Source organism: Corvus kubaryi, unplaced genomic scaffold (genome assembly GCF_017639235.1).
Source record: "Corvus kubaryi isolate FWS band 111438036 unplaced genomic scaffold, C.kubaryi_AGA036_p1.0 split3-73, whole genome shotgun sequence".
Classification (NCBI taxonomy): domain Eukaryota; kingdom Metazoa; phylum Chordata; class Aves; order Passeriformes; family Corvidae; genus Corvus; species Corvus kubaryi.
Genome location: NW_024582091.1, coordinates 32803796 through 32825371, shown reverse-complemented (window position 1 = coordinate 32825371; position 21576 = coordinate 32803796). Strand labels below are relative to the sequence as shown.

The 21576-nt window shown below is 40.2% G+C and overlaps 1 protein-coding gene across 3 annotated transcripts in view; it reads right to left on the bottom strand.

The window, feature by feature from the left end:
* NCOA7 (nuclear receptor coactivator 7) overlaps positions 1 to 21576 on the bottom strand; it is an 86102-nt gene that overhangs the window by 57793 nt on the left and 6733 nt on the right. For all 3 annotated transcript variants that reach the window (XM_042016328.1, XM_042016330.1, XM_042016329.1), the window contains one exon: positions 3855 to 3986. In XM_042016328.1, coding sequence (XP_041872262.1) covers positions 3855 to 3904 — 50 coding nt within the window. In that variant the 5' untranslated portion in view covers positions 3905 to 3986. Of the gene's footprint in view, positions 1 to 3854; positions 3987 to 21576 lie in introns of those variants that run through there.

Sequence of the window (21576 nt, the reverse complement as noted above, 5' to 3'; positions counted from 1 at the left end):
TCCAAAGATATCTAGCATCACACAATAGCACAAGCAAATCAATTCCAGTTTCAAGCTATACATTCAGCTTTCCAGACTACCAATTTACACCCAAGGAAATTCTTTCTGCGTGATACACAACACTCATTTTGGTAGTTTCTTTCTAAATTAAGCTAAAATTTTAATGGCTATTCATTTTATGAGGTGACATACCCCTGAACTCAAACCTATACAATGGGCAAAAGAAAACAGAGAGGCTCTCCATTCTTTAAGGTGAGAGGGAAGATGCACAGGCAGAGGGAAATAGGAAGTTGTACCCAGGTTCACAGGCACATAATCACAATAAAAAGCACCAAATGTCACAGTAGAATCAATATACATAGACGTGCCACTGTACATCCATTACACTGTGCCATCTGTTTTTGGACTTGCTGAATACCAGCACAGATACTGGTGCGTTCAGGAGCCAGTGACACAGAAGGCAACAGAAAAACCTACAAATGTGGTTGGGAAAATAAGGCAAGAAAACTTAACTACACAGAATAGCCTTTAAGTAGAAGTAACAGTTAAATAAGGACTTATTGCATAAGAGAAATTTATGCTCACATGTTACTCTTATACTTTCACTTCTTGCCTGTTAAACTCCCACGAGACGTAACATCTTACCTACACAAGAAATCTCTTTAAAAAGCTTTGAAGACATTTCTATTTTGTTCGAAAAAATCACTTTTTTCGTTTTCTGCCAACTAAGGCAAAAAGTAAGCCCTTTACCACAAAACAGAGTGGGTAAAGCTGCATTTCGTAAGAAGCAAAAACTGATGGGGAAGGTTTTATTTCAGCTTCACTTGCCACAGGGAGGGGGAAAGACCTGGGAAAATTGAGGCACTCAGACCATAACTATGTGTAGTGGAAAGATATGATGGCTGAGTGGGTCTCTTCTACAGAGCAATTTCACATATTTTAAAGGATAAATGTGTAAACAACAATAAATTTTGGGGACAGAGATGCAGACAATTTCATTGTTCATCTTGGTCTTGCAATTCAGGAGCTGGTTTGTCTGCACATATTTTGGGATTCTCAAGCTAACCCTTCCAACAATTGCAAGCATAATCACTCAGACACTGAGCACCACCCCTACCAAAAGCTGCCCAGGAAGCACCAAGATTACACTACCCTGAAGACCAAAAGCCAGCTTCTGATGGGAAGTCAGACACTTTGAGATGCTGGCAGGCCAGTAAGGGAACTGTTTGTCCCACTGCTCATGTTCACATGTTGCCCAGCTCTGCCAACACAGAACTTGGGTTTCTGTTAGCAGAAGCTTAAGAGAAAAAGCATCATCTCCCATTTTTCAGTTAATGCTTTTCACCTTGTTAACATAATAATAACCTTTCCCCTCATGTTAAAGAGTGAGATTTTCTATTAAAATTCATGTATTTTCATTTGTAGGTACTTAGTGGACTATATTAAATATTTTATTCCACCAGCATTGAATATAAACATTTTCCCCTTTATAACCAGGACATAAGCAAAAGGGATCCTTCTTCTCAGCCCTGAGTGGAGTCCTTTTCCCCACCCTTCTGACAAGCACAGATTTTCCTCCTGCTGGCAAAAAGTCTAATCCATTTCCCATTCTCTTCCTTAGTAAATAGCAGAGTCTTCTCCCATGAGCATCTGATCACAGGCAAAAACAACAAGATTAAAGTAAAGGTGAGGTGAAGAGTCTTTGCTTCAGGAGGATGTTTACATAAATTTAGATTTTGTAAATACTACTCTTATCTTAGACTCACAAAACATAATAGTAATAATACAGGGAAAAATACAGTAATGGAAGTACAGAGGTGCACATGACTGGGAACCAGCTAAGGTTGCTCTTAGCTTAATAAATATGAGCCCAAGCTGGCATGAAAAGCAGCATGTTTGAAGCAGCACACAAAAGTGTATGAGAGTTAGAACTTACCAAACTTGGTAAGTTCTAACTTACCAAGAACAACCTTCCACAAATTCCAAGGTACAAAACATCCCAAACTGGTAGCAACACCAAAGCATGCATCTGATTAAATTATCTGTGTCCCAATATGAGGAAACTAATCTGGTAACTTCTGTGTCAAGTCAAAATTTTTAAAAGTTTAAAAAAACCCAGGGACATGGTTGGAACTGTCTGTACTAAAGGCAATATAATCTGCCTATTCTTTTCAGGTATTCATATGACATTTATATGGGTCATCATGCAAAGTATTTACACCGTTCATCTGCAAGATCCTGTGGCACCTGTTTACTATAGGAAGCGTGCTACACTCAGGATGCTAAATGCAAATGAAGTTCTGCTTCTGTCCCTGTCTGCACACACAGACAATGTACAGGAAGAAAAGCTGGGCATGACACCTACTGACAGACTTCAGCTTCTATTAACACATGACCTGAGGGTCTGCATGCACATTCTTGTAAAAATATCCATGGCTTTGCTTAGAGTGAGGACTTCACATGAGGGCCTGCAATATATATAAAAAAAAAAGATGAAAGCTGGGAGGGAAAAGACAGGTGATCCCCGCCAAAGCTACACAGCAGCTAAGTGCTAGAACTATGAATTGATTTCAGATGTTTTTGAACCTGGCTAAATGTCCTATGCCCAAACAAGGCATGCTGCCCCTGTGAATTTTTAAAAGAAAACACTCACAAGATGACAGAGAAAAGCAGATTAAATACAATTGTCAAAGACTTTCCTGAAAGCCTCTTGAGGCTTTCCACTTGCTTAGCAGACAGCACTTAGAAAAAACACAAAACATTCTCAATACTAAAGCGTCTTACTCAGACATCTGTCTCAAAGCCTGAGTCTTCTTTAACACAAAATTACTTGTTCCTTAGTACAATCCTTTAGCTACTTCTGCTTTATCCTTCATAATGCCCCCTCTGTTTTAGGTGCCATTATCCACTTCCCCTTCTCAGAATCCCAAACTGCAGCATTCTGCCAACATCAACATAACTGCATTTCTCCAAATGGAAAGCAAGTCACCAGACATCAACACATGACCAAAACTTCCTCCAGTCTTTAGCCACCCTTACATAGAACCTGAACAGCAATAAAGAAGCAGCAACTTTTCCCCACACTACTTCTAAATGTTGTGACAGGCATGTCTCTAGATGTCTGTAATGCACTTAGTTTCCAGTTATTTAGTACTGAGTGGAGAGAGGATGCTATTCTCCTCTTCAACAGAACAGAAAACATCCTTGAGGCAAAGATGTTTTTTAAACCCATTTCCTATCCCCTCCCAAGAGTAAGTGAGCTTTGGTTGTTCTTGTACATCAGAGCTCAGAGATGATTAGAGACCTGCTAAATTAACAAAGACAAGTTATTAGGAAAGCAATATCACTTATTTCTTAAAAATCACCAATCATTAATTCCAAGTGATAAAAATGATTGATTGAAAAAACATTGCTTTTATTTACAAAGATGATATGGTTTAGCCAGCTTACCCTTTCGCAACTAGTCTGAGATAATACTGCTTAATCTGTGCTTTATTTGAAATCAAATAAACTTCAGGTTTAAACACACATATGTTTCAGATATGCCTTGTTTTCATCAACACTGTCCAGGAACTCAATGCCAGAAGCCCAAATGCAATGCAATTTGTAACTGAGTTCCCAAGAACAGTTTAATATTACAAATTAGAATTATAATTCAAGTCTCCTCTACAACCCAAAAGAAAAAAATGGCCACTCCAGTATCAGGGATACAACAAGGAAAGCACCTTCTGGATACATACTGCAGCATGGGTTTCATTTTTATACATACTTGAAAAGTCATAAAGCCTTGTGAAAAAGGCAGAATAAGGAGTTCTGTATTTTAATGTACATTGAAATAAGCCCTGTAAGCTTACCGAGCAAAATAGCCTTGTCGCCGTTCCTTCTTCTCTTCCTTGGTCTCCATTATTTACAGTCAAATGGGCAAGGTGAGCAGCCAAGTGAGATGCTCTTTTTCCCGTCAGTACCTCATATCCAGGTAGAGTCTCCTGTATATAACAGTTAAAAACAGGAAGTTCATAAATCAACATGTCAGCAACACCTACAAAACCCAACAGGTTGTGGAAATACAACTGACCCAGTGACAAAGCAAAGTAAAACTTTAACCAGTGTTTGCTGTGCAATATCCACTTAGTATACAATAAGACAAACCAATAAATGCACTCAGGCCAGTTTCTCAGCAGTGGAAAAGACATTTTGCAAAGCCGGTAACCTAAAGAGCAGCATCAAGTTTTAAAACTCTGGAAAGATTAAACTACTTTCAAGTTTATACCAAAAAAATCTTCCAGGTCTCATGTGTTTCCTAGACAGGCAGATCAAGAGAAGCTTTGGAAATACATAATACAAACAGTAAAACCAGTAAGACACACAATGCTCACTTTGAATTTAAATTTTAAATTACTAAAAATACTATAAAATTGTGAGAGATCTGAAAGTTTTAAAACAATGTAAAGGAAAAAAGAGTGATCTACATCTATACAAGGTTTGACTGTTGTGACCAATATGCACGTTGAAACAACTATAGAGGGAGAAACAAGATGGACCTCTGGTTCTCCAAATGAAGTGTAATCACCTTGAGATAGGCAGGACAAGGGGAAGGTTATCTAGAAGTTAAAAAAAAAAAAAAAAAAGGAGACCAGTAATACTGGTTTTCGACACGAAGACCACCACCTCTTGGCAGAATGCTGTACCAAGGCACCTGGAAACCAGGACCTGAGAATTTCTGAACTGCTTTGTAATTACTGTAATTAACAACATCCCACATCAACTGCTGTCCAAGACCCCTGCCAAGATGTTTTATCATTTTCCGCTCCTCAATATACATTTAACCTACCCTGATAGCTTGTGCACAGGCACTAAATAAGTTAACTTTAGAGTTTTTTATCAGTATTTCAGAATAAACTCAAACCAGAAGTTACTACTAAACATTTTAGTCTAATGGGCTGTATAACAAAGAAAGGGAAGCCATATAAATTATGATTCATAGCAAAAGAAGAAAAATTCCTCTGGGACCTAATCAGTTCCCATTATTTTCCCCTGCATTAAAAGATCACAAGCTACAAACTGCCAGATGTCAACAAAAGAGATGATGCAGCAAAGACAGACTAATCTACTTGAAAAGGCCAAGAACAAATGATGCTAGATTCTACTAGAAATGCTTGCCACAATTTTCTCTCATTATTGATGGATGATCAGTCCAGAGCATATGAAGCTCATTACTTCAAAATGCACTTTTTCTTACTCATTACTTTTGAATGCATCCAGTGCATCAAAAAGAATCAAGTTGCTCTGATTTTCACACATCAGGTAGTCTTACAGTAATGGGTACTCTTTAAATGGCAAATATCTGACATCTTTACCTTTATGAAGAGAATACTATTTTATGTCTGCAAGATAACGCATGATGCAGTCTTCACCTGGTCACAGAAACCTACGTGACAGTAGCGTAACAGCAGCACCAGAACAAACTGGCCTGCTCAGATGTTCAGTCTGTATGAAGATACCACAAACTTCCTGAGCATTCTGATGTATCTCTATCTTCCCTATTGGGGCAGGTTCTTAGATCTTCAGAGGATCAAAACTGGTGGCTTCATGAGCACTGCCTTTGAGTTACAGTAAGTCTTTCAAAGTGTACAACTAGACCCTCCCCAGTGAATTACAAAAACAGTTCAAAGAAAGAGGAACCACTTTTCCCCCTTCACCTGCTTTGCCTTCACTACACTGTGATGCGGCATGAGGGCACTGAGAGGCCAGAGCTGAGTCTCACACTGAGACCAAGAACTATTAAATAACCCCAAAGCATCAATATAGTACTAAGCCCATGACCACAATGACAGCAGGACCGAAGGGAATGAGAAGAGGGAAGAGTCCCTCACCTCACTGAAACAAGGTCAGCTGGGATGAACAGAGGCAAGACAGATCTGTCCTCACTGCCTAATCCCACGCAAGAGTCAGTGGTATGCTCTTTCCATTTATTCTCTTCCCCTCCCATCATCTAACATCCCCAGCCAGGGAAGTCACTGGCCTGCTCCAGGCTGGCAGACAAAGGGAGCACTCCTACCCAGGGAGCCAGGAGAAGAAACCCCTGCCTGCCCACATCCCTGTCAGGCCCAGTGCCAGAGCAGCCACCCCCTGCTCCAGCAAAAAGGGGCACAAAAAAGGAGAGAGGAGGTTAAGCCTGGACCTAACCACAGATGCTACAGGAGGTGCCAGTGCCAAACCAGTGAGGCACTGCTCAGCTCCCCAAGAGTGAGGTCTGCTGTTTGCCTTCATCAGTGCTAACCAAAGCCAGCAATGGCAACATGGATATGGAGCCGGTTCTTCTCACATCAAACGCAACTCCAAGTCCTTTTACAGGGTGAGGAGGAATAAATCAAGAATTTTTAAAAATTAAGTAATTATATTCATAACAGATGGGCACTCAGAAAATTGGAATGCTAATCACAGACCAGACACATCAAAGACATTCAGGAAATTTTTTTCTTTTGCTAATAAAAATATACAGTAATATAATATCCAGTCACCAATTAGAGTAAATTTTCATAATAGAATAATTTAATGTCAGATTCCACCCTGTTGACTTAAAACTTACTTAGTTTACCTTCTTAGAAGAAACAACGGTGTTGTTCTAGAGAGGCATATTAAAGTCTTAAAATTACACTTTGAAAACATAGTATTAGAAATAGCGAACTGATTAGGAAGGCTGACTTCTGAAGTTCTGAGTTTACTTGTGTTGTTGGGAATTTTGTACTAGTTGCCCTAAAGGGAAAAAAAAAGAGAAAGCCTGACAGCTAGAAGGAACATAACACAGACTGCAGTTAATTGCTACAGAAAACTAGTATTTAGTATTTCTGAGAGGTCCTTTTGATTTTTTAGTTTTTTAAGTAGTAACAGCACAAAACCCACATTTACTTTATAGGTTGTCACTGACATTTTAAAGTTACATCAAAAAAGGCAAACCTACTCCACACTTCTCCCCTATCTGTCCTTTGGTATCTTACAAGAAAAAAATCCAAGGTATTCTTTATTACCTGCTTAAAACATTATTGAGGCTACATGGTTAAAATGAATCTTGGTTTCCTGGCAGCTCATTTCTGATACAGACAAATACTGAATCAGCAGACTATTAAAAATGTACATATTTGGGGGATATTTATATGCTGAGAAACGGACACCTTACTCATATATCATGAGTTCAGTCCAAACTCAAATGATGACAAAGCTGATTTTATATAAATTTCAGGCTCAGTTTAACATGTTCTACACACTGAAACAGAAGTAGATTTTGAAAAGCTTATATTACATGTCTACAGCAATGCTAATTCTTTAATTTGGCATTTTCAAGGTAAACCTGATTACCAAACAATGCATTTCATTAAGGAGCCTGTTAAAAATTTGTCACTCTCCAAACTCAGCCAGTGTCACCACGTGATAGTTACATAAAGAAAAGAACAAAATACATAAAAATATACTCTTCTTTCTGATTTTAGTGCTATTGCTCTGGGTATTTTAATTTATATTTACTCATTTCTGGATACTTGCTTTGTCTATCTAGTCTTGCTACCAGGGAGTTTTGGGGATGTTACTGAAAACTTGTAATTAGGAGGGGAATGCTCCAGCAGGGCCACAAATGGAAAAAAAAAAGCTTTTAAAATATAATAATCACAGGAACAGAGTGAACTCCTGACCATGGATACCCACACCACTTCAATTGTCACCATGCTTCCAAGACCTCCAGAACCTGCCTCCAGGTCCTGCTGTGCTCCCTGCAACCTGGCAGTGCAGGACAGCAGCTTCCTGCACTGGTACATTCCAAGTAGCAGCAGAAGATGCTCTAAGTGCAAATATAAACAAAGGGAAGTGGAACATTAAAAATAAGTTAGTATATGAATAGAGCACCCTTTAAAGACTTTGATAGATTTACCAATTTCTCAAAACTATTTTTTCTGCCTTTTCCTTCCCTTCTCATGCATGAAGAATAATGTACCTTGCTGCTTGCAGTTTAAGTAGTTCACATTTTCATGACACAAGAAAAAGTCCTGCTTGCTGCGCTCAGGGGTAAGCCCCCAGAAATTCTGTCTGCTGGCTCTAAAGCATCAACAAGCAATCCTTCAGTTGTGGGCATTATTTTCCAAAACCATGCACATGAACAATAGTACATATAACAGCACAGCAATGCAGAAGCCAAGGATTATTTTTAGAACATTCAGTGGACTTGATAGCTTGTCTCTGACCATCTGTACCCACTGTAAGTCCTGGAAAAACATGCAGAGAAAAAGAAACATTCAAGATCATGCAATTCTCTGGACATATTTTTCATGATCCTGTAGAGTCAATATCCCTCAACCTTTCACAAGGTAAGAAAATTATATAATTCCCTGCTTTGCATATGGGGAGCTGAACTGTAAGAATTGCCTCCACATGCTCAAATGAGAGCAGAAGAACAACGGGTGCAAGTATCCTCCCAGCAGCTTTAATCTACAAGCCTCAATAACCTGCAGCAATGAGAACACGGGAGGAGACTACTTTGACAAGGAGATAGTTATTATTTTCTATGAAATTTAAACTGACTAACTTTGGAAACCAATAGCACAGTCTCGATTTCATCTGGCTCTGCAGGTATATACACAGGAATTACAGCTCAGATCCACAGAAGAAAATAAAAAGCCTAACTCCTCTGAGGATCCAGGCTCACTCGGCTCCTTCAGCATGTATGTAAAAAAAAAATTAACTGACTTTAGGAAAACCAAGTCAAGGGTAGTGTATTCCAAATCTCAGCAGGAGCCTCATGATGCAAGAGACAGTGACAACAATCACACTGTGAACAACAAGCAGGAAGGTGAGAGGTCCAAGCACAAATTTTCCAGTTAGGAAGGCAGAGCAGATTAAGGCACAAGACCCTCAGTGGGACAGCCAAGCGGACATGGCCACAGCAAGGATGCAGCAGGGAGACCTCAGTGTGCTGAGGGAACAGGATGCTGCCCAGACACGCCACGTAGCTCTCATCTGCTCTCTGGTACAGTGTCCCACACAACAGTAATTTTTTACTTTTACTTCTCTATGATACCTCTGCCCCTGAGACTAAAAACACCACACACATCTGTTCACAGCACTGCATGCTTCCTATCACCTGCAGAATTCAAAACTGGTCATGCACAGACGTGAAGCATTACTAATGATCTGCCTTAGATCTGCAACTCTGCAACTGAGTGTCTGCTTCTTACGAATAACAAGCCTTCTGGGTACATGTGCCAATTCTGACCCCTAAAAGATGCAGCACGAGAGATGACAAGGGTTACACCAATAAGCCAGTACTAAGACCAAAAAAAAGAAAAGATATGTTTGTAGTACTTCAAGAGCAATAATAAAAATATCTATCACGTTGTAACAGTAAGCAATTGTAGAACAAATCACAGATAGAAGGGAAGGAGTTTCAGCGTATTAGATCTGAAATTGAACCCTTGGGGGGTGCTAGTTGTGCCTCTGATGAGCTCAATGCAGTTACCAGAGCACTGTGCAGATGCAAATAAATAAAAACACACACCACATAAGGCAACAGAAACAGTTTAACACAGGAGACATTTTAATTTGCTACTGGTCATATGAATGCCTATTATTAAGCTTCACAAGCCAAAACACTAATAATCACTCTTGCATTCATTTCCATAGACCTCCCATTTTTAAAACCAGGAAGGTGAATGCACACTTGCACATTATGAGAAATACTAAACTTTGCAGCATTAATGCCTCACTGACTGGACTAACCAGGTTGAGTTCTACTGCTTTTAGGTTCTGCTAGTATATTTTACTTGGTGTAGTAACAGAAATGCAAAGCCAGGAAAGAGAAGAGAGTAAGCTACAACTTTTTTTACTCTTTTCTTTAGGAAAAATGACCTAGGAAAAAATGAGATTGGAAGCTTTCAGAAAAGTATGCAGCACGAGGAAGTAAAACACAGCACAGACTTAATACATTCATTAGAGTGGACAAAAAATTGTTTATTCTAAAGCTATCTGAAATATGGAATTATTTTAATACAATTACATAGTTACATTATTATGATGTAAAGTGTGCAGATATTTCTAAAACATTAATAAGCTCTATAAAGAAGTTTCAGTCCATTACACATAATTGGAGAGTGCTAAACTAACCCAGGAGAGCTACTCCACCTGAGGTTCACTCGACCCTTGCTTGGTGAATAACCCCTCTTTATGCTTTTAATCTTTGAAGTATTATGCCTCCCACGTTTCTTGTGACAAGGGTGCACTCTTAAAATCCACAAAGAATAAAAATACAAAAATTAAGAGACTGAAAATAAATGTGTAAGCAGAAGCAATTTCTAGACTTCTTGTTCATATTAAACACAGAACAGTCAAAATTTCTGTGTCTCCAAATAGAGAGAAACAAAGAGATTCAACGTGGCTATTTGCATGCTGTGGGCTCTCAAGGACAGTGAAAATAAGATCTGGAGATAAGACAGACAAAGAAAACAATCACCCTTGCTCTTGAAGAACAGGATACAATGTTTAGGAGGTTATTATCCTCCCTACAGTGGTGTAGTAAACTAAAAGTTCAAGCATTTTCATTCCCTATTAATGAAGTAAGAACAGGCTAAGCTTAGATCACCTTCAGTTCCCCTACTGGATTTCCAACACTGTCCACAAGAACAAATAAAATGAGAATCAATGTAACAGAAACATTTCTGATTCAGAAACAGAACAATAACAAAACTTGATTCAGCTCCAAAGAACTCTCCAGATGAATTATTCCTGCCTTACTTGGGAAGAGGCTTTAACCCACTAACTCAGGCTGTCACGTTTCACACAGAATAAGGGGAAGCAAATGAGCTAAGAAATTCCACATCACCAGTCAGGTTGTCACGAGACAAAAACATCAAGATTTAATCTTCCCTCATTGGCCACTGAACATCACCAGATGCATTTTCCATATGGAACAATATATTTTACTGTTTAACTCAGCTTCATTTGCTAGACAGAAACTGGTTACAAAACACAGCATAAACTATTAACAGGCAGAGTGCTATGCTATTCCAAACATAAAAGTGCAGTGCTGTTGAAAATCAGGCCACCTGGGGAGATTTTCATTTTTAGGCCAACAAGAACATTGCTGCAGATGTTTTAAAATAATTAATACCTTCATCTTACTGTATCTCCTGTTTCAACCTACCCCAATTCCATTAAGCATCAAGTCCAAGCCCTCTGACCCTGCAGCCTTCCACACTCACACTGTACAGGTATACACAGTGTTGCCCTCTACAACTACCTGAAAGAAGAGGTGGGGAGGTGGCAGTCAGCCTCTTCTCCCAGGCAACTAGTAACAGGACACAAGGAAAAGGCCTTAAATTGTGCCGGGGAGGTTCAGGGTAGATATAAGGAAACAATTCTTCACTAGAATAGTGGTTAAGGATTGGATTGTACTCCCCGGGGAAGTGGTGGAGTCGCCATTCCTGGAGTGTTCAAAAAAATGAGCAGACATGGCACTTTACCATATGGATTTGTTTGAATATTTGATCCGATGATCTTGGAGGTCTTTTCGACTCTGTGATTATATGAATTATAAAAGGATGAAGTTTACCATACCCAGAGAGGGTAAGACAGACATCACTGTTCCCTTACCTCTGCTTGGAGCATGTAGGGATACCCACAAAAGACTTTTAATGTATGCATTCCCCAGCATTCAACTAAAACACCAAGTATTTGCAGTTTTCTAAAATACAAAAAAACTGATGAACATTCAACACATCAACTAGCATTTAGACAATCCCCTTAGCACTACCTTGCTGTTTTGTCAGTTGACACCATCATGTTCCTTGCTCTTAACAACTGCTAGTTTCATGATCTGTTTAGTACTTCAAAGAAAGCTTTGTACATCTGTTTTGTTAAGGTCAAGACAGATACATACAAGCAACCACATCACACCCAGACCAAATGAATTACAGGTTCTCTACAAGGTTCATAAGGGACATGATCAAGTCCTCCTTAGATTCCTCTCTTCCCATACTCAGAATGCTGCTAAAGGCTGCTGGAGCCACACTGTCACATATTGCAGGGCTGGCAACACTCAAGTTGTTTCTACGAATTAGGTTACACAGGCCACAAAGTGGGATTTGCACTGTCAAAACAGCAGCATCATAGCAGACAGCAAGACAGCAGACAGCACAGTAAATATCCTTTGGTGATCAAGGGGACCCTGACCAGTCAAAGCGCCAAGACAAAGAATTTGGGCTTTCTCTCGTCTCGGGCTGTTAGAATCTGTCCATGGAGCAAGCAGATATCAGTTTCAAGTATTACTGCCCTTTGCCTTTCTCCCTTTCGCCCACTTCAGCTGCTTGGTAACACTCCTCCACCCAAAATTATCACACCAATGACTCGCAGCAGACTCAGCAGAAGTGGCTCTGTATCTGCATTTCAGTTTATACCCCACCATGCCAGCTCACACCCCCTTCCAGCAGGCTTTGCTGCACACCCTCACTTCTGCCACAGCAGGCAGACCTGCGGCAGCAAGCTTGGGCAGAAAACCGTCCCTGTGACTCCCTGAGCAGCGACTCTGTTCTGTGGGCATTAGCGACCACACACGTGGAAAGATAAGTGGCAGCATTCATGGGATGAGAAACAGACTAGGAAAGACAAATGCATGACTTCAGCTTCACAGCAAACTTGCTCTCTTCTCAGCTCTTTTCTCACCAACACAAGAAAGGCATTTATACGAAATGTAAATAAAGCTGAGGTAGAGCAGAAAGAGACTGGTGTTTGAAGAGTCTTTAAACCACAAAGATGTGGCTCGATGCTTGGCACAAATACCTATACTGTCAATCACAGGTACCATAAATGACTAACTGTTTACAATTATTAATTAGTTTAGGTCCCAAAATGCTTAAGCATAAAGTTAGGTTTATATTAAATATTCCTATTGTACTCCATGAAACTTGGTTAACACGTTCTCAATGCTTTACAGGACAAGATCAAGCAACAAGAAACCCACAATGAACAAATCCATCAGTCTGACAGGAAGCGTTAGAAATGGTCAGGTTTTTACTTCTAGCACATTTCCAGCAATATAAATAATCATGCAGTGAAAATTACTGGAAACTTCTCTTTAAAAAGCACTCCATCATTTTCAGGTGTTTAGAAAAAGAACCTCAAATCAACAGAACCTCAAATCAACCCAGAGACACTACACTGTGGAAGGTAAGTATTAAAATACTTCAATACTTCAAAAAAGCAACCAGACGCAAGAACTACTTGAAGGTAAAATAATCGTTTTTAAGTTTCAGCTTAACACCTCTTTTTACAATTGACCCTGATTCATGCAAATTCCAGGTCATCTCTTCTTCTCTGTCATCTATCTCCCAAAGGAGAAGCAAGGAGGCTGAGGAGTGGGGGCAGAAAGGAGTCTAGGAGTAATGCAATGCAAATGTTTTCCTATCTGAAACACTGTTAACAGAACCAAAATGCCAGGTTTCCATAGCAACCTGAACTGTGTCACATGCTTACACTTATGTATATTAAGTACATTGAACAGTTTAATTGTAACATAAAATCCTGTACATTTGTAATGTACAAAATTAACTCTGGAAACATTCACTATTTACTTTTCAGTTGCTTAACCTGCAAAATGTATTGCATTACAGTGTGTTGAGTGCACCCTTACATTGCACCTATGCAACTTCATAGGTTCTCCAATACTGGCAGTGTTAGGTGCATCAAAATTACAATGATCAACAATAAATCAAAGTCTCTTCACACTGCATAGACCAAATCCTGTTTTTAAAAGCAGCAATGTTTCTAATTATTTCCTTCTTCCTTGCAAAATCCCTTTAGGCATTGTGTAACAGAAAACTATTTAGTTGTCTTGCCCTTCTGAAACATCCTGAAAACCTCTATTATCTTACCATTTTTCCTTCCTTCATCTCCAGATTCCTGTAAACACTACACACAGTTGCTGACCTTGTACCGAGTCACCTTGTGCTACATACAGCGCAAAAACTCCCCTCTCAAACGGAATTCCCCTTGCTATATACCGGAGCACAGTCACAATTACTCCTAATTAGAGAGGGTCTCTTTGAAGAGCTGTTTGCTTCTTCAGAAGCAGAAACAGAAAAGTTCTTTATACTTTTCTGTGTTCCAATCATTTGTGCTAACTGCTCAAAATTATTCAGGTTAAGTAAAATTACCTCTGTCTATGTATGCAGAAAAGATAGAACAATGTTATGATTCATGCAAAACTGTTATATGCCATCCTTTCTTCAGCATATCTAATCTGGCTTTAACTTGCTCAACTCGGCGTGTGTTCAATCAGTGAGATAGTTCAGGGCTTAGCTAAACAACAAAAAAAGTTAAAAATACACCTGAATTAAGCTTGAGTACTGTTGCATAAAAAACAGATGTGTAGAAGTTTTCTGGTGAAGCAGTAGCAGTATATATTTTACTTTCAGACTACTCAAGTGTTTTAAACATTATTATAGAACTGAGGTTCTCTTGTTGAACAAAACAGGCTGATTTGGAAACTAAAATTCAAACATCTTACACTGACAGTATTGACAAAGTAACTCAGCATTCTGAAGCTAGGTATTTCCTTTTGCTGGGGGGGGAAGCAACCACCACAAAGTCAAAAAAATGACAAATAGCTTCAATTCCTCCAGTGTTGCATTTTCACAAAAGCCATCCATCTCAGCCACATCAACCAGGTACCACAACAGAGACTCTGACCTCTACTCCTGATGCGTGAAGGGGCCACCTAAAACAGAGAGTAAACAAGAATAAGAGAATAAAGGTAGGTATTTATTTGAAGGGCCTTCAAAGGTACATCCTGGGGAGCCAGAGGCTATTGCCAAAATGCACCCCAAGTTGGACAACAGGTCACGAGTTCTTCACACTTCTATACGTTTGGTCCATTTGCATATCAGGGTTAATTCTCCAACTAAAGCTTCAGTTAATGATGTAGTTTCCCCAAGCTCACCCTCCTCTTAAGATGTTGGTTTACACATTTTGGGCATAGGACAATCTGAGTGTCCTTGGAGAGCAGGCCTGGAGAGGCTTTGTTATGTCTACCTAGCATGAGAGAGCAGAAGTTAACAGGCCACAAGAAACTTCAGAGTTACACACTAGGCAGTACAGGATTTGAAAAATATGAAAGTTAAAACCTAAGGCATCACTCCTGTATCAAGTGCATTCAGAGGGACTACTCACTCATACAGATTATGCTTGTGACACCTAAGCACACATGTGCACAAGCGGGGCCCAAAGATGAAAGCTGCTAAATTTCTGTTCACCACAGGTGACACCTAACATAGCTGGTAGCGTTTCAAACAAACTTTGTGTTCTCTTGTTTATAGCTACATCCTTGCTCCTTCTCAAGTTGAAGCCAGCCAAAGCAGTTAATGCATTAACAAATTTTGGATTTGGTTTTGTTTTGCGTTTTTCCATGTTAAAGCACCTATTTTTGAGGGGCTGTAGTCCTTCCATTTTTGGTGTTAAAATTTGTCTTTGAAAATCTGTCCAAACTGGGTAGAGACCTACACTTTAAAAAAAACTGGAAAAGCACTTTGCACCTATCCCATCAGGGTGCATTGTAGTTAAAAAGGACTGACACGTTACCTGTGAAAAGTGTATTACCTCAGAGCTAGATTCATAGGATCAAAGATCATTTAGGTTTAAAAAGACCTTTAAGGTGATCAAGTTTCACCATAAACCTACTCATGGTCTTGCTGATAATTATGACAGGACCTAGGATTTAAACACATCCGTCCAGTCCCAAACATATGGCTGGGCTGACCTCATTAACAGGTCTAGCTTCCACAGGTCAAAATTGCTTTTCTGAGACATCTGCATGCTGGACTCAGGGAAGTAAAAAGAAGGGGCAAAAAAAAACAAGTGAAAAGAAGCAGGAAGAGAGATATGTTTCATGGTTAGATGTAGTAAATTCCAAATTATAACATGGGATTCTGTCATCCCAGAGCCTTTCAGTGAGAAAATCATCCACAGGTCTTTCATCACAGAATTCACAACAAATAGTACATGGCATGAAGAAGAAATCAAAACTTACACAAGAGATGCAAAACACAGTACCCAGTAGAACTTTTTATTTCAATTGCAATACAATGCTGACAGCAAAGCAGTTAAGATTTGAAAACTGTACTCAGTACTGAATGTGAAGTCCTGATTCCAGTGTCATCCATGGAAGTTTGACTCTTTATAAAGTTTCTCGATCCTTAAAAAAAGAACAAAAAAAACCAAACCAAACCAACCAAACAAACAAAAACTTAACAAAAAAACCCCAGCCAGAGGAGAGGCTTTTGAAGGACTGTTACCATTTATTAAGGGATGACAGTTTTTCCCAAGAAATGCATTTTGTAACTTTACATCCCAAACCCTACACTGGGGTACACAACAAAATGAACATGTGACAGTTACCAAGTAAAAAGAAATACATGTCTCCTCCGAAGCACCTTAAAAATCAGGTTTGGTGCTGCAAGTGGCTCCTTCAGCTGCACCACATTTCCTTTTGCAAACCTCCTTGGCTTTCCGCTTGCATTTGCACACACTACCCACAGCACCCTTCAATCATGGCTCATTCCTAACGGAGCAGGGTCCCATTCTGCAAGGAGCAACATTGCTCTGCAGGGTCTGCGTCTGCATCTCCTACCCTGAGGGAAAACAAAGAAACAAAAGCACCTGCCTTGCTCTTCTAATAAACTTAACTTGAACTGTGTTCATAGTGGAGCAGAAGGGCTAGGAACTGCTCTCCTGGATGCCATGTTTTTCCCACAGCTCGCCACACATGGAGGCCAGAAGAATCCTCCAACACACATCAGTGCATAAGGTCTGGTTCATTCCTAGGGTTCTTGTTCCTTGCTCTTTCCAACCTCCCTGTAGAAGATTCACTATTTCTTGTTTTTGCTGTACCATTTTGGTTTCAAGAACAGTCTCTAGTCCCCTGCCCCTAAAACCTGCCTATTATCTGCCAGGCTCAGCCTGGGACTGGGAACTACCAGACAAGGGCTTAGAAAAGGACACAGCTAGTTGACAAAACACTGAAACTTACTTCTCACGCAATAAGGTTAGGTGCACAGTGTCAACAGTGCAGGGGAAAAGAAAACTGATCTTCATCTCCTTAATCTCTTTTCATGACAACCAACGTGTTACTTGCACTAACAGAAATGATGCACTACAAACAGAAACCAATTTTCAAAACAAACAACCCACTTAAAAATTTGTCCACTGAGGGATCAGTTAGCAGCAGAGCCCCTTTTTAAGGAATCTAGAACTCCTGATAGAAGGAAACAAATGGACATTTGATGTGGTGTGATGCGAGCAACCACACGAGCACAAGCCCAACAAAGGATATTTTCCTTTCCATCCTGTAAGTATGACTGTAGCAGGACACAAATGCAAATATCACAGGAAGTTTTTTGCCTAGCCTCTGCACACTGATGTGATGCTACCCTCTATTCACCTCTAACTAAAAGGCATACCTAACCAACACTGCCCAGCACCATACATTAAAAAAAACACCAACACCACAGAACAAAACCAAAAACCAAATTACCTGTAAATCAAATGAAATTTCTTCAGCAGGTATCTAACCATGAGGACTGGAGAACAACTCATGGCACCGGCAGAAAGCCACCCTTGTCATTCCTTTGTGGTTCTCAATTTGTTTCCTAACTGCCCTGATGATTACCCAGGCTGCTTGTGACTTGACTCCACGTATGTGGGTGGCAAGAAGATTGTCATGTTCATCAGCTGTTAATCATTTGGGCCAGATCTCCACAAGTGACTGGCTCACAAAAGGCAAAGTCAATCTGTCACCACATACCTGGCCACATTTCAGCACACTGTTCTGTAACGAAGTAAATGTTTCATCTCCTTGGTTCTTCACCCTTCGTCACCAAAATATCACTGCTTACACCACACAGCTACCAGACAATACCTGCATTTCAGAAGTTTTTGGAGCTGGGACAGAAGGTACAGACCAGATTCTATGTCACAGATTACCACAGCTCCTACCTTCAAGAGTCTTCAGCAGCTTCACTACAAAAGGTTTGACCGGCAACCAGGATGGAAAAAGAGAGTACAAAATGTCAAACACTGCTTATATAAGAGAAGAATTTATTTTTCATATAAATTCTAAATATCATGCAAATAATCTTCATGTGTAAAATTATTATACACTTCAGTGCTTCCCTGAATTATCCGAACCTTTGTGAGAAAGTATGAAGGAAGAACTCGAGACACTCTCTGGCCTACAAAGTTTTGCTGAGTTTGTTGCAGCTACCAAAATTTGCATACAGATTAAACCCAGCTTTATCACAAGTGCCCAGGTCTTTGGCATCAGTACAGCTGCTTAAAAAGCATTCTAAAAATGATACTTCTTAAGGTGAGAGTAAAATAAATCCCTTGCCACCAGACTGGGGCACTACTTAACCATGAGACAGTTAACTACAGCAAAAGCCTACTGACACAGCATAGAAGCAGTGCCAAGCCACTGACAACATCGAGTTGTTCCACACAGCATCTCCTCCAAAGTAACAACCTAGGCAGACCCAAGGATTTTCTGCAATCACAGCATCAGCTGATCTGGCAGGAAGCCATCCACACCTCTTCCTCTCTCAATCAAGGTGGCAGTGATGCTTTGTGAATATTCATACTTCTTTTCTATCCGCTGCATTACCTTAGAGTACTTAAAAAGAAAACAAACTAGAAAATAAGACAGATGGCATGTAGGGCAGAAAGCAGAAGAAAATAGACCGGAGTAGCAGTAGACAGAGAGAGCACTGCTAGAAAAGGTTGAATTTACTTGAAAAAAATGAGTCAGGGAATACATTACCTTTTCTTAAGATAAAGCTGAGTTCAGGGAAGCAACAACTCTCACTGTGAACTTCTGTAAAACAAAGCTGTGATTTCCTCTATCTGGTGCACTGAAACAGATCTTTGCCTGCAGAGTCTTAGATTTTGAGGAAATGGCCCTCAGATATCTACAGAAACACTATGAGAAGATCCCCAAATCAGTCATTAATGGTTGAGGGTACAGTAAGAAAATGTCCTTTCTAAAAATTGGTAGCTACTAATAATAAGCTTTTAAATCCTAAAGTGAACACAAAATGAAACATACACAATACTATTTTGACATTATAACCGAAAGATAAACACATATCTTGCCTGTATAAACAGGTATAATTTCCCTGCTAAGCTTGCATGTTTTCTGTTCCTGTAAATCAGTTTGTTATTACCATTACTTAAACATGGGTACTCATACAACCTGCATTTCAAAAAGGATGTTGAAAAAACCCCCTGCAAAACATACACAGTAGCCATAAGAAAAGCAACAACAAAGAAGAAATGGCACCCCGGTGGGATCTACACATAGCATATCAAAGAGGAGGCCGAGTGCTTAATTACAGCTCAGGAGTACTACAGGCCACAGAATAAGAGAGCAGGGAACAGCTTCATCGAGCTCTGACAGGGGCATTGGACCACACAACACCAAGAATTTGAGGCATGCAACTGAAAGCACAGCTCACCTCTTACGATAAATAACAATCAGAAAAGTTTACTGAGATTATGATGAGTACTCTACACATCAAAAAATTCAAGTCTAATCCAGAAGTCTTCCTAAGGATGAACTGTGGTTCCATGACAAGTCATTAACTCTCAATTACGTATAGGGAGGTCAGGAGGATGCTATATGGTACTGAGCTGAAATACTGGTACTCTTGCTCCAAGTTTGGTCAGAGACAGGGGCAGCACAGGTGCGAGACCAAAGCACTGCGGCTGGTTCTGGGCACTTAGTACAACCTTCTGCATTGAAATCCACTGGGAAGCACCACCAGACCCCCCAAAGCCTGCCTGCACCCCTGCCCTTGGCAGGCAAGCCCAGGAGAGACTGCAGATACACAACCACAGCCCCACACGCTGCTGCAGAGTGCTGCCCACCCCAAAACTGAACAGCTCCTAACATACAACTTCCAGCACCAGCAGAACCACTCACACCCACCTGACATTTTGACCAGGAACAAAGACATACAGCTTTCCACCTACAATAATGATGGTTTGCAAAGAAGAGGGGGAGGAAAAGAAAAAAGAATACTCCTCTTTATGTGTTTAATATATCAATCTTGTTTGGGGAGAGAAATATAATTCCTCTAGCCTGCTGTGAATTTTATCGCTAACTCATTATTTCATAAATCTGGCTAGGGAAAAATGACAAGGGAGTAAGATTTTTAAAAGAAAAAAAGGAGAAGAGGGAAAAAAGAACTTAAAGACTTGTTTCTCCTACTCTGCTTTCCTTCCTAGTCAAAGGAGGTCACTTGAGTGAAAGCTCTTAATGCTAACTTCACTCATCAAATGTAGAATTACATTTCCTCTTTTTGGGAAAGTGATCTTAACTGCCAGGACAAACTCACCGCAGAAGTGACAGCAACATGACTTGGACGTTTTCATGCATGAGGGTGCAGATCCCTCACAAGAGGGAGTGAGAAGCCAGCAACTTTGTGGCAGGCAGCCAACCCCACCATCAATAATAATAATAATAATATCCAGAGGATACCTCACTAAAACAAAAGCTACACCCATAAAGCCTTTGACTTTTTTGGCTTATTGATCGTGATGAGGAAGAGGTTTGTCAGTCAGCTGCTTTTTGGGTGATGAATTTCCTCTGCCAGATGAGCCAAGGACCATGACTGCCTGCTGCTGCGCTGGGCACCCACTGAGACACACAGGGCACAAGCCAGGTGCCGGACAGAGAGTTTTACCATTCTTCTGAACATTGGTTATGTTCCAGCTTTCCTTTCACACCTACTGGATAGCAAAGGGAAATTGAGTCCCTTTGTCCTTCATTTCCATAATAACTGTTTGTGAGCAGCTCCAGCTGCCTAGAGCAGCAATTTCTTGTGTCAGATCTTGCTGCAGAGGCTCACACTACATTTCCACCTATGAAACACCCACCCAAATGGGTGACAGCAGGGAGTCACTCTGGCCGCAGTAACCAGCCACAAGATTCCCATAACTTTTAAAATTACCTTTCTGAAGACATGTTATCTTCCAACCCAAATCATTATCAAGTGAATTCACTTCTGTTTGAATAGAGGGGCTTACTCCCTAACACTTAAAGAGATTTGCAAACTGTCCCTTGAAGTCAGGGCCATAAGGTAGCCAAGTATCTACTAGAGCCAGCCTCCAACCAATTTCAACCTTCTCTTTCAAAACCATGGATACACAAAGCAACGAAGCCATATTCCTAATAAGACAAGGACAAGTTCCAATCAATTCTAACTCACTTCATCTCCGACAGGAATCACTTATCATTTCAGCAGCAGATGTGACACATCCAAATGGGAGAGTGGCTGCTGCTGCAGTGAGAACAGGGCACTGGTGCCTGGAGTGACAGCCGAGGAGTGACACCCAGAGACTGCCTCACAAGCAACTTGGACAAACCAGGTATTCCAGAGGTGTTTCTTTTTCATAACATAATGTGCAACAAGGAAAAGACAAAAAAGACATAGAATTTCCCTCCAAGCCCAAGATTTTGATCCACTACTTAAAAAAAAAAAAAAAAAAAAA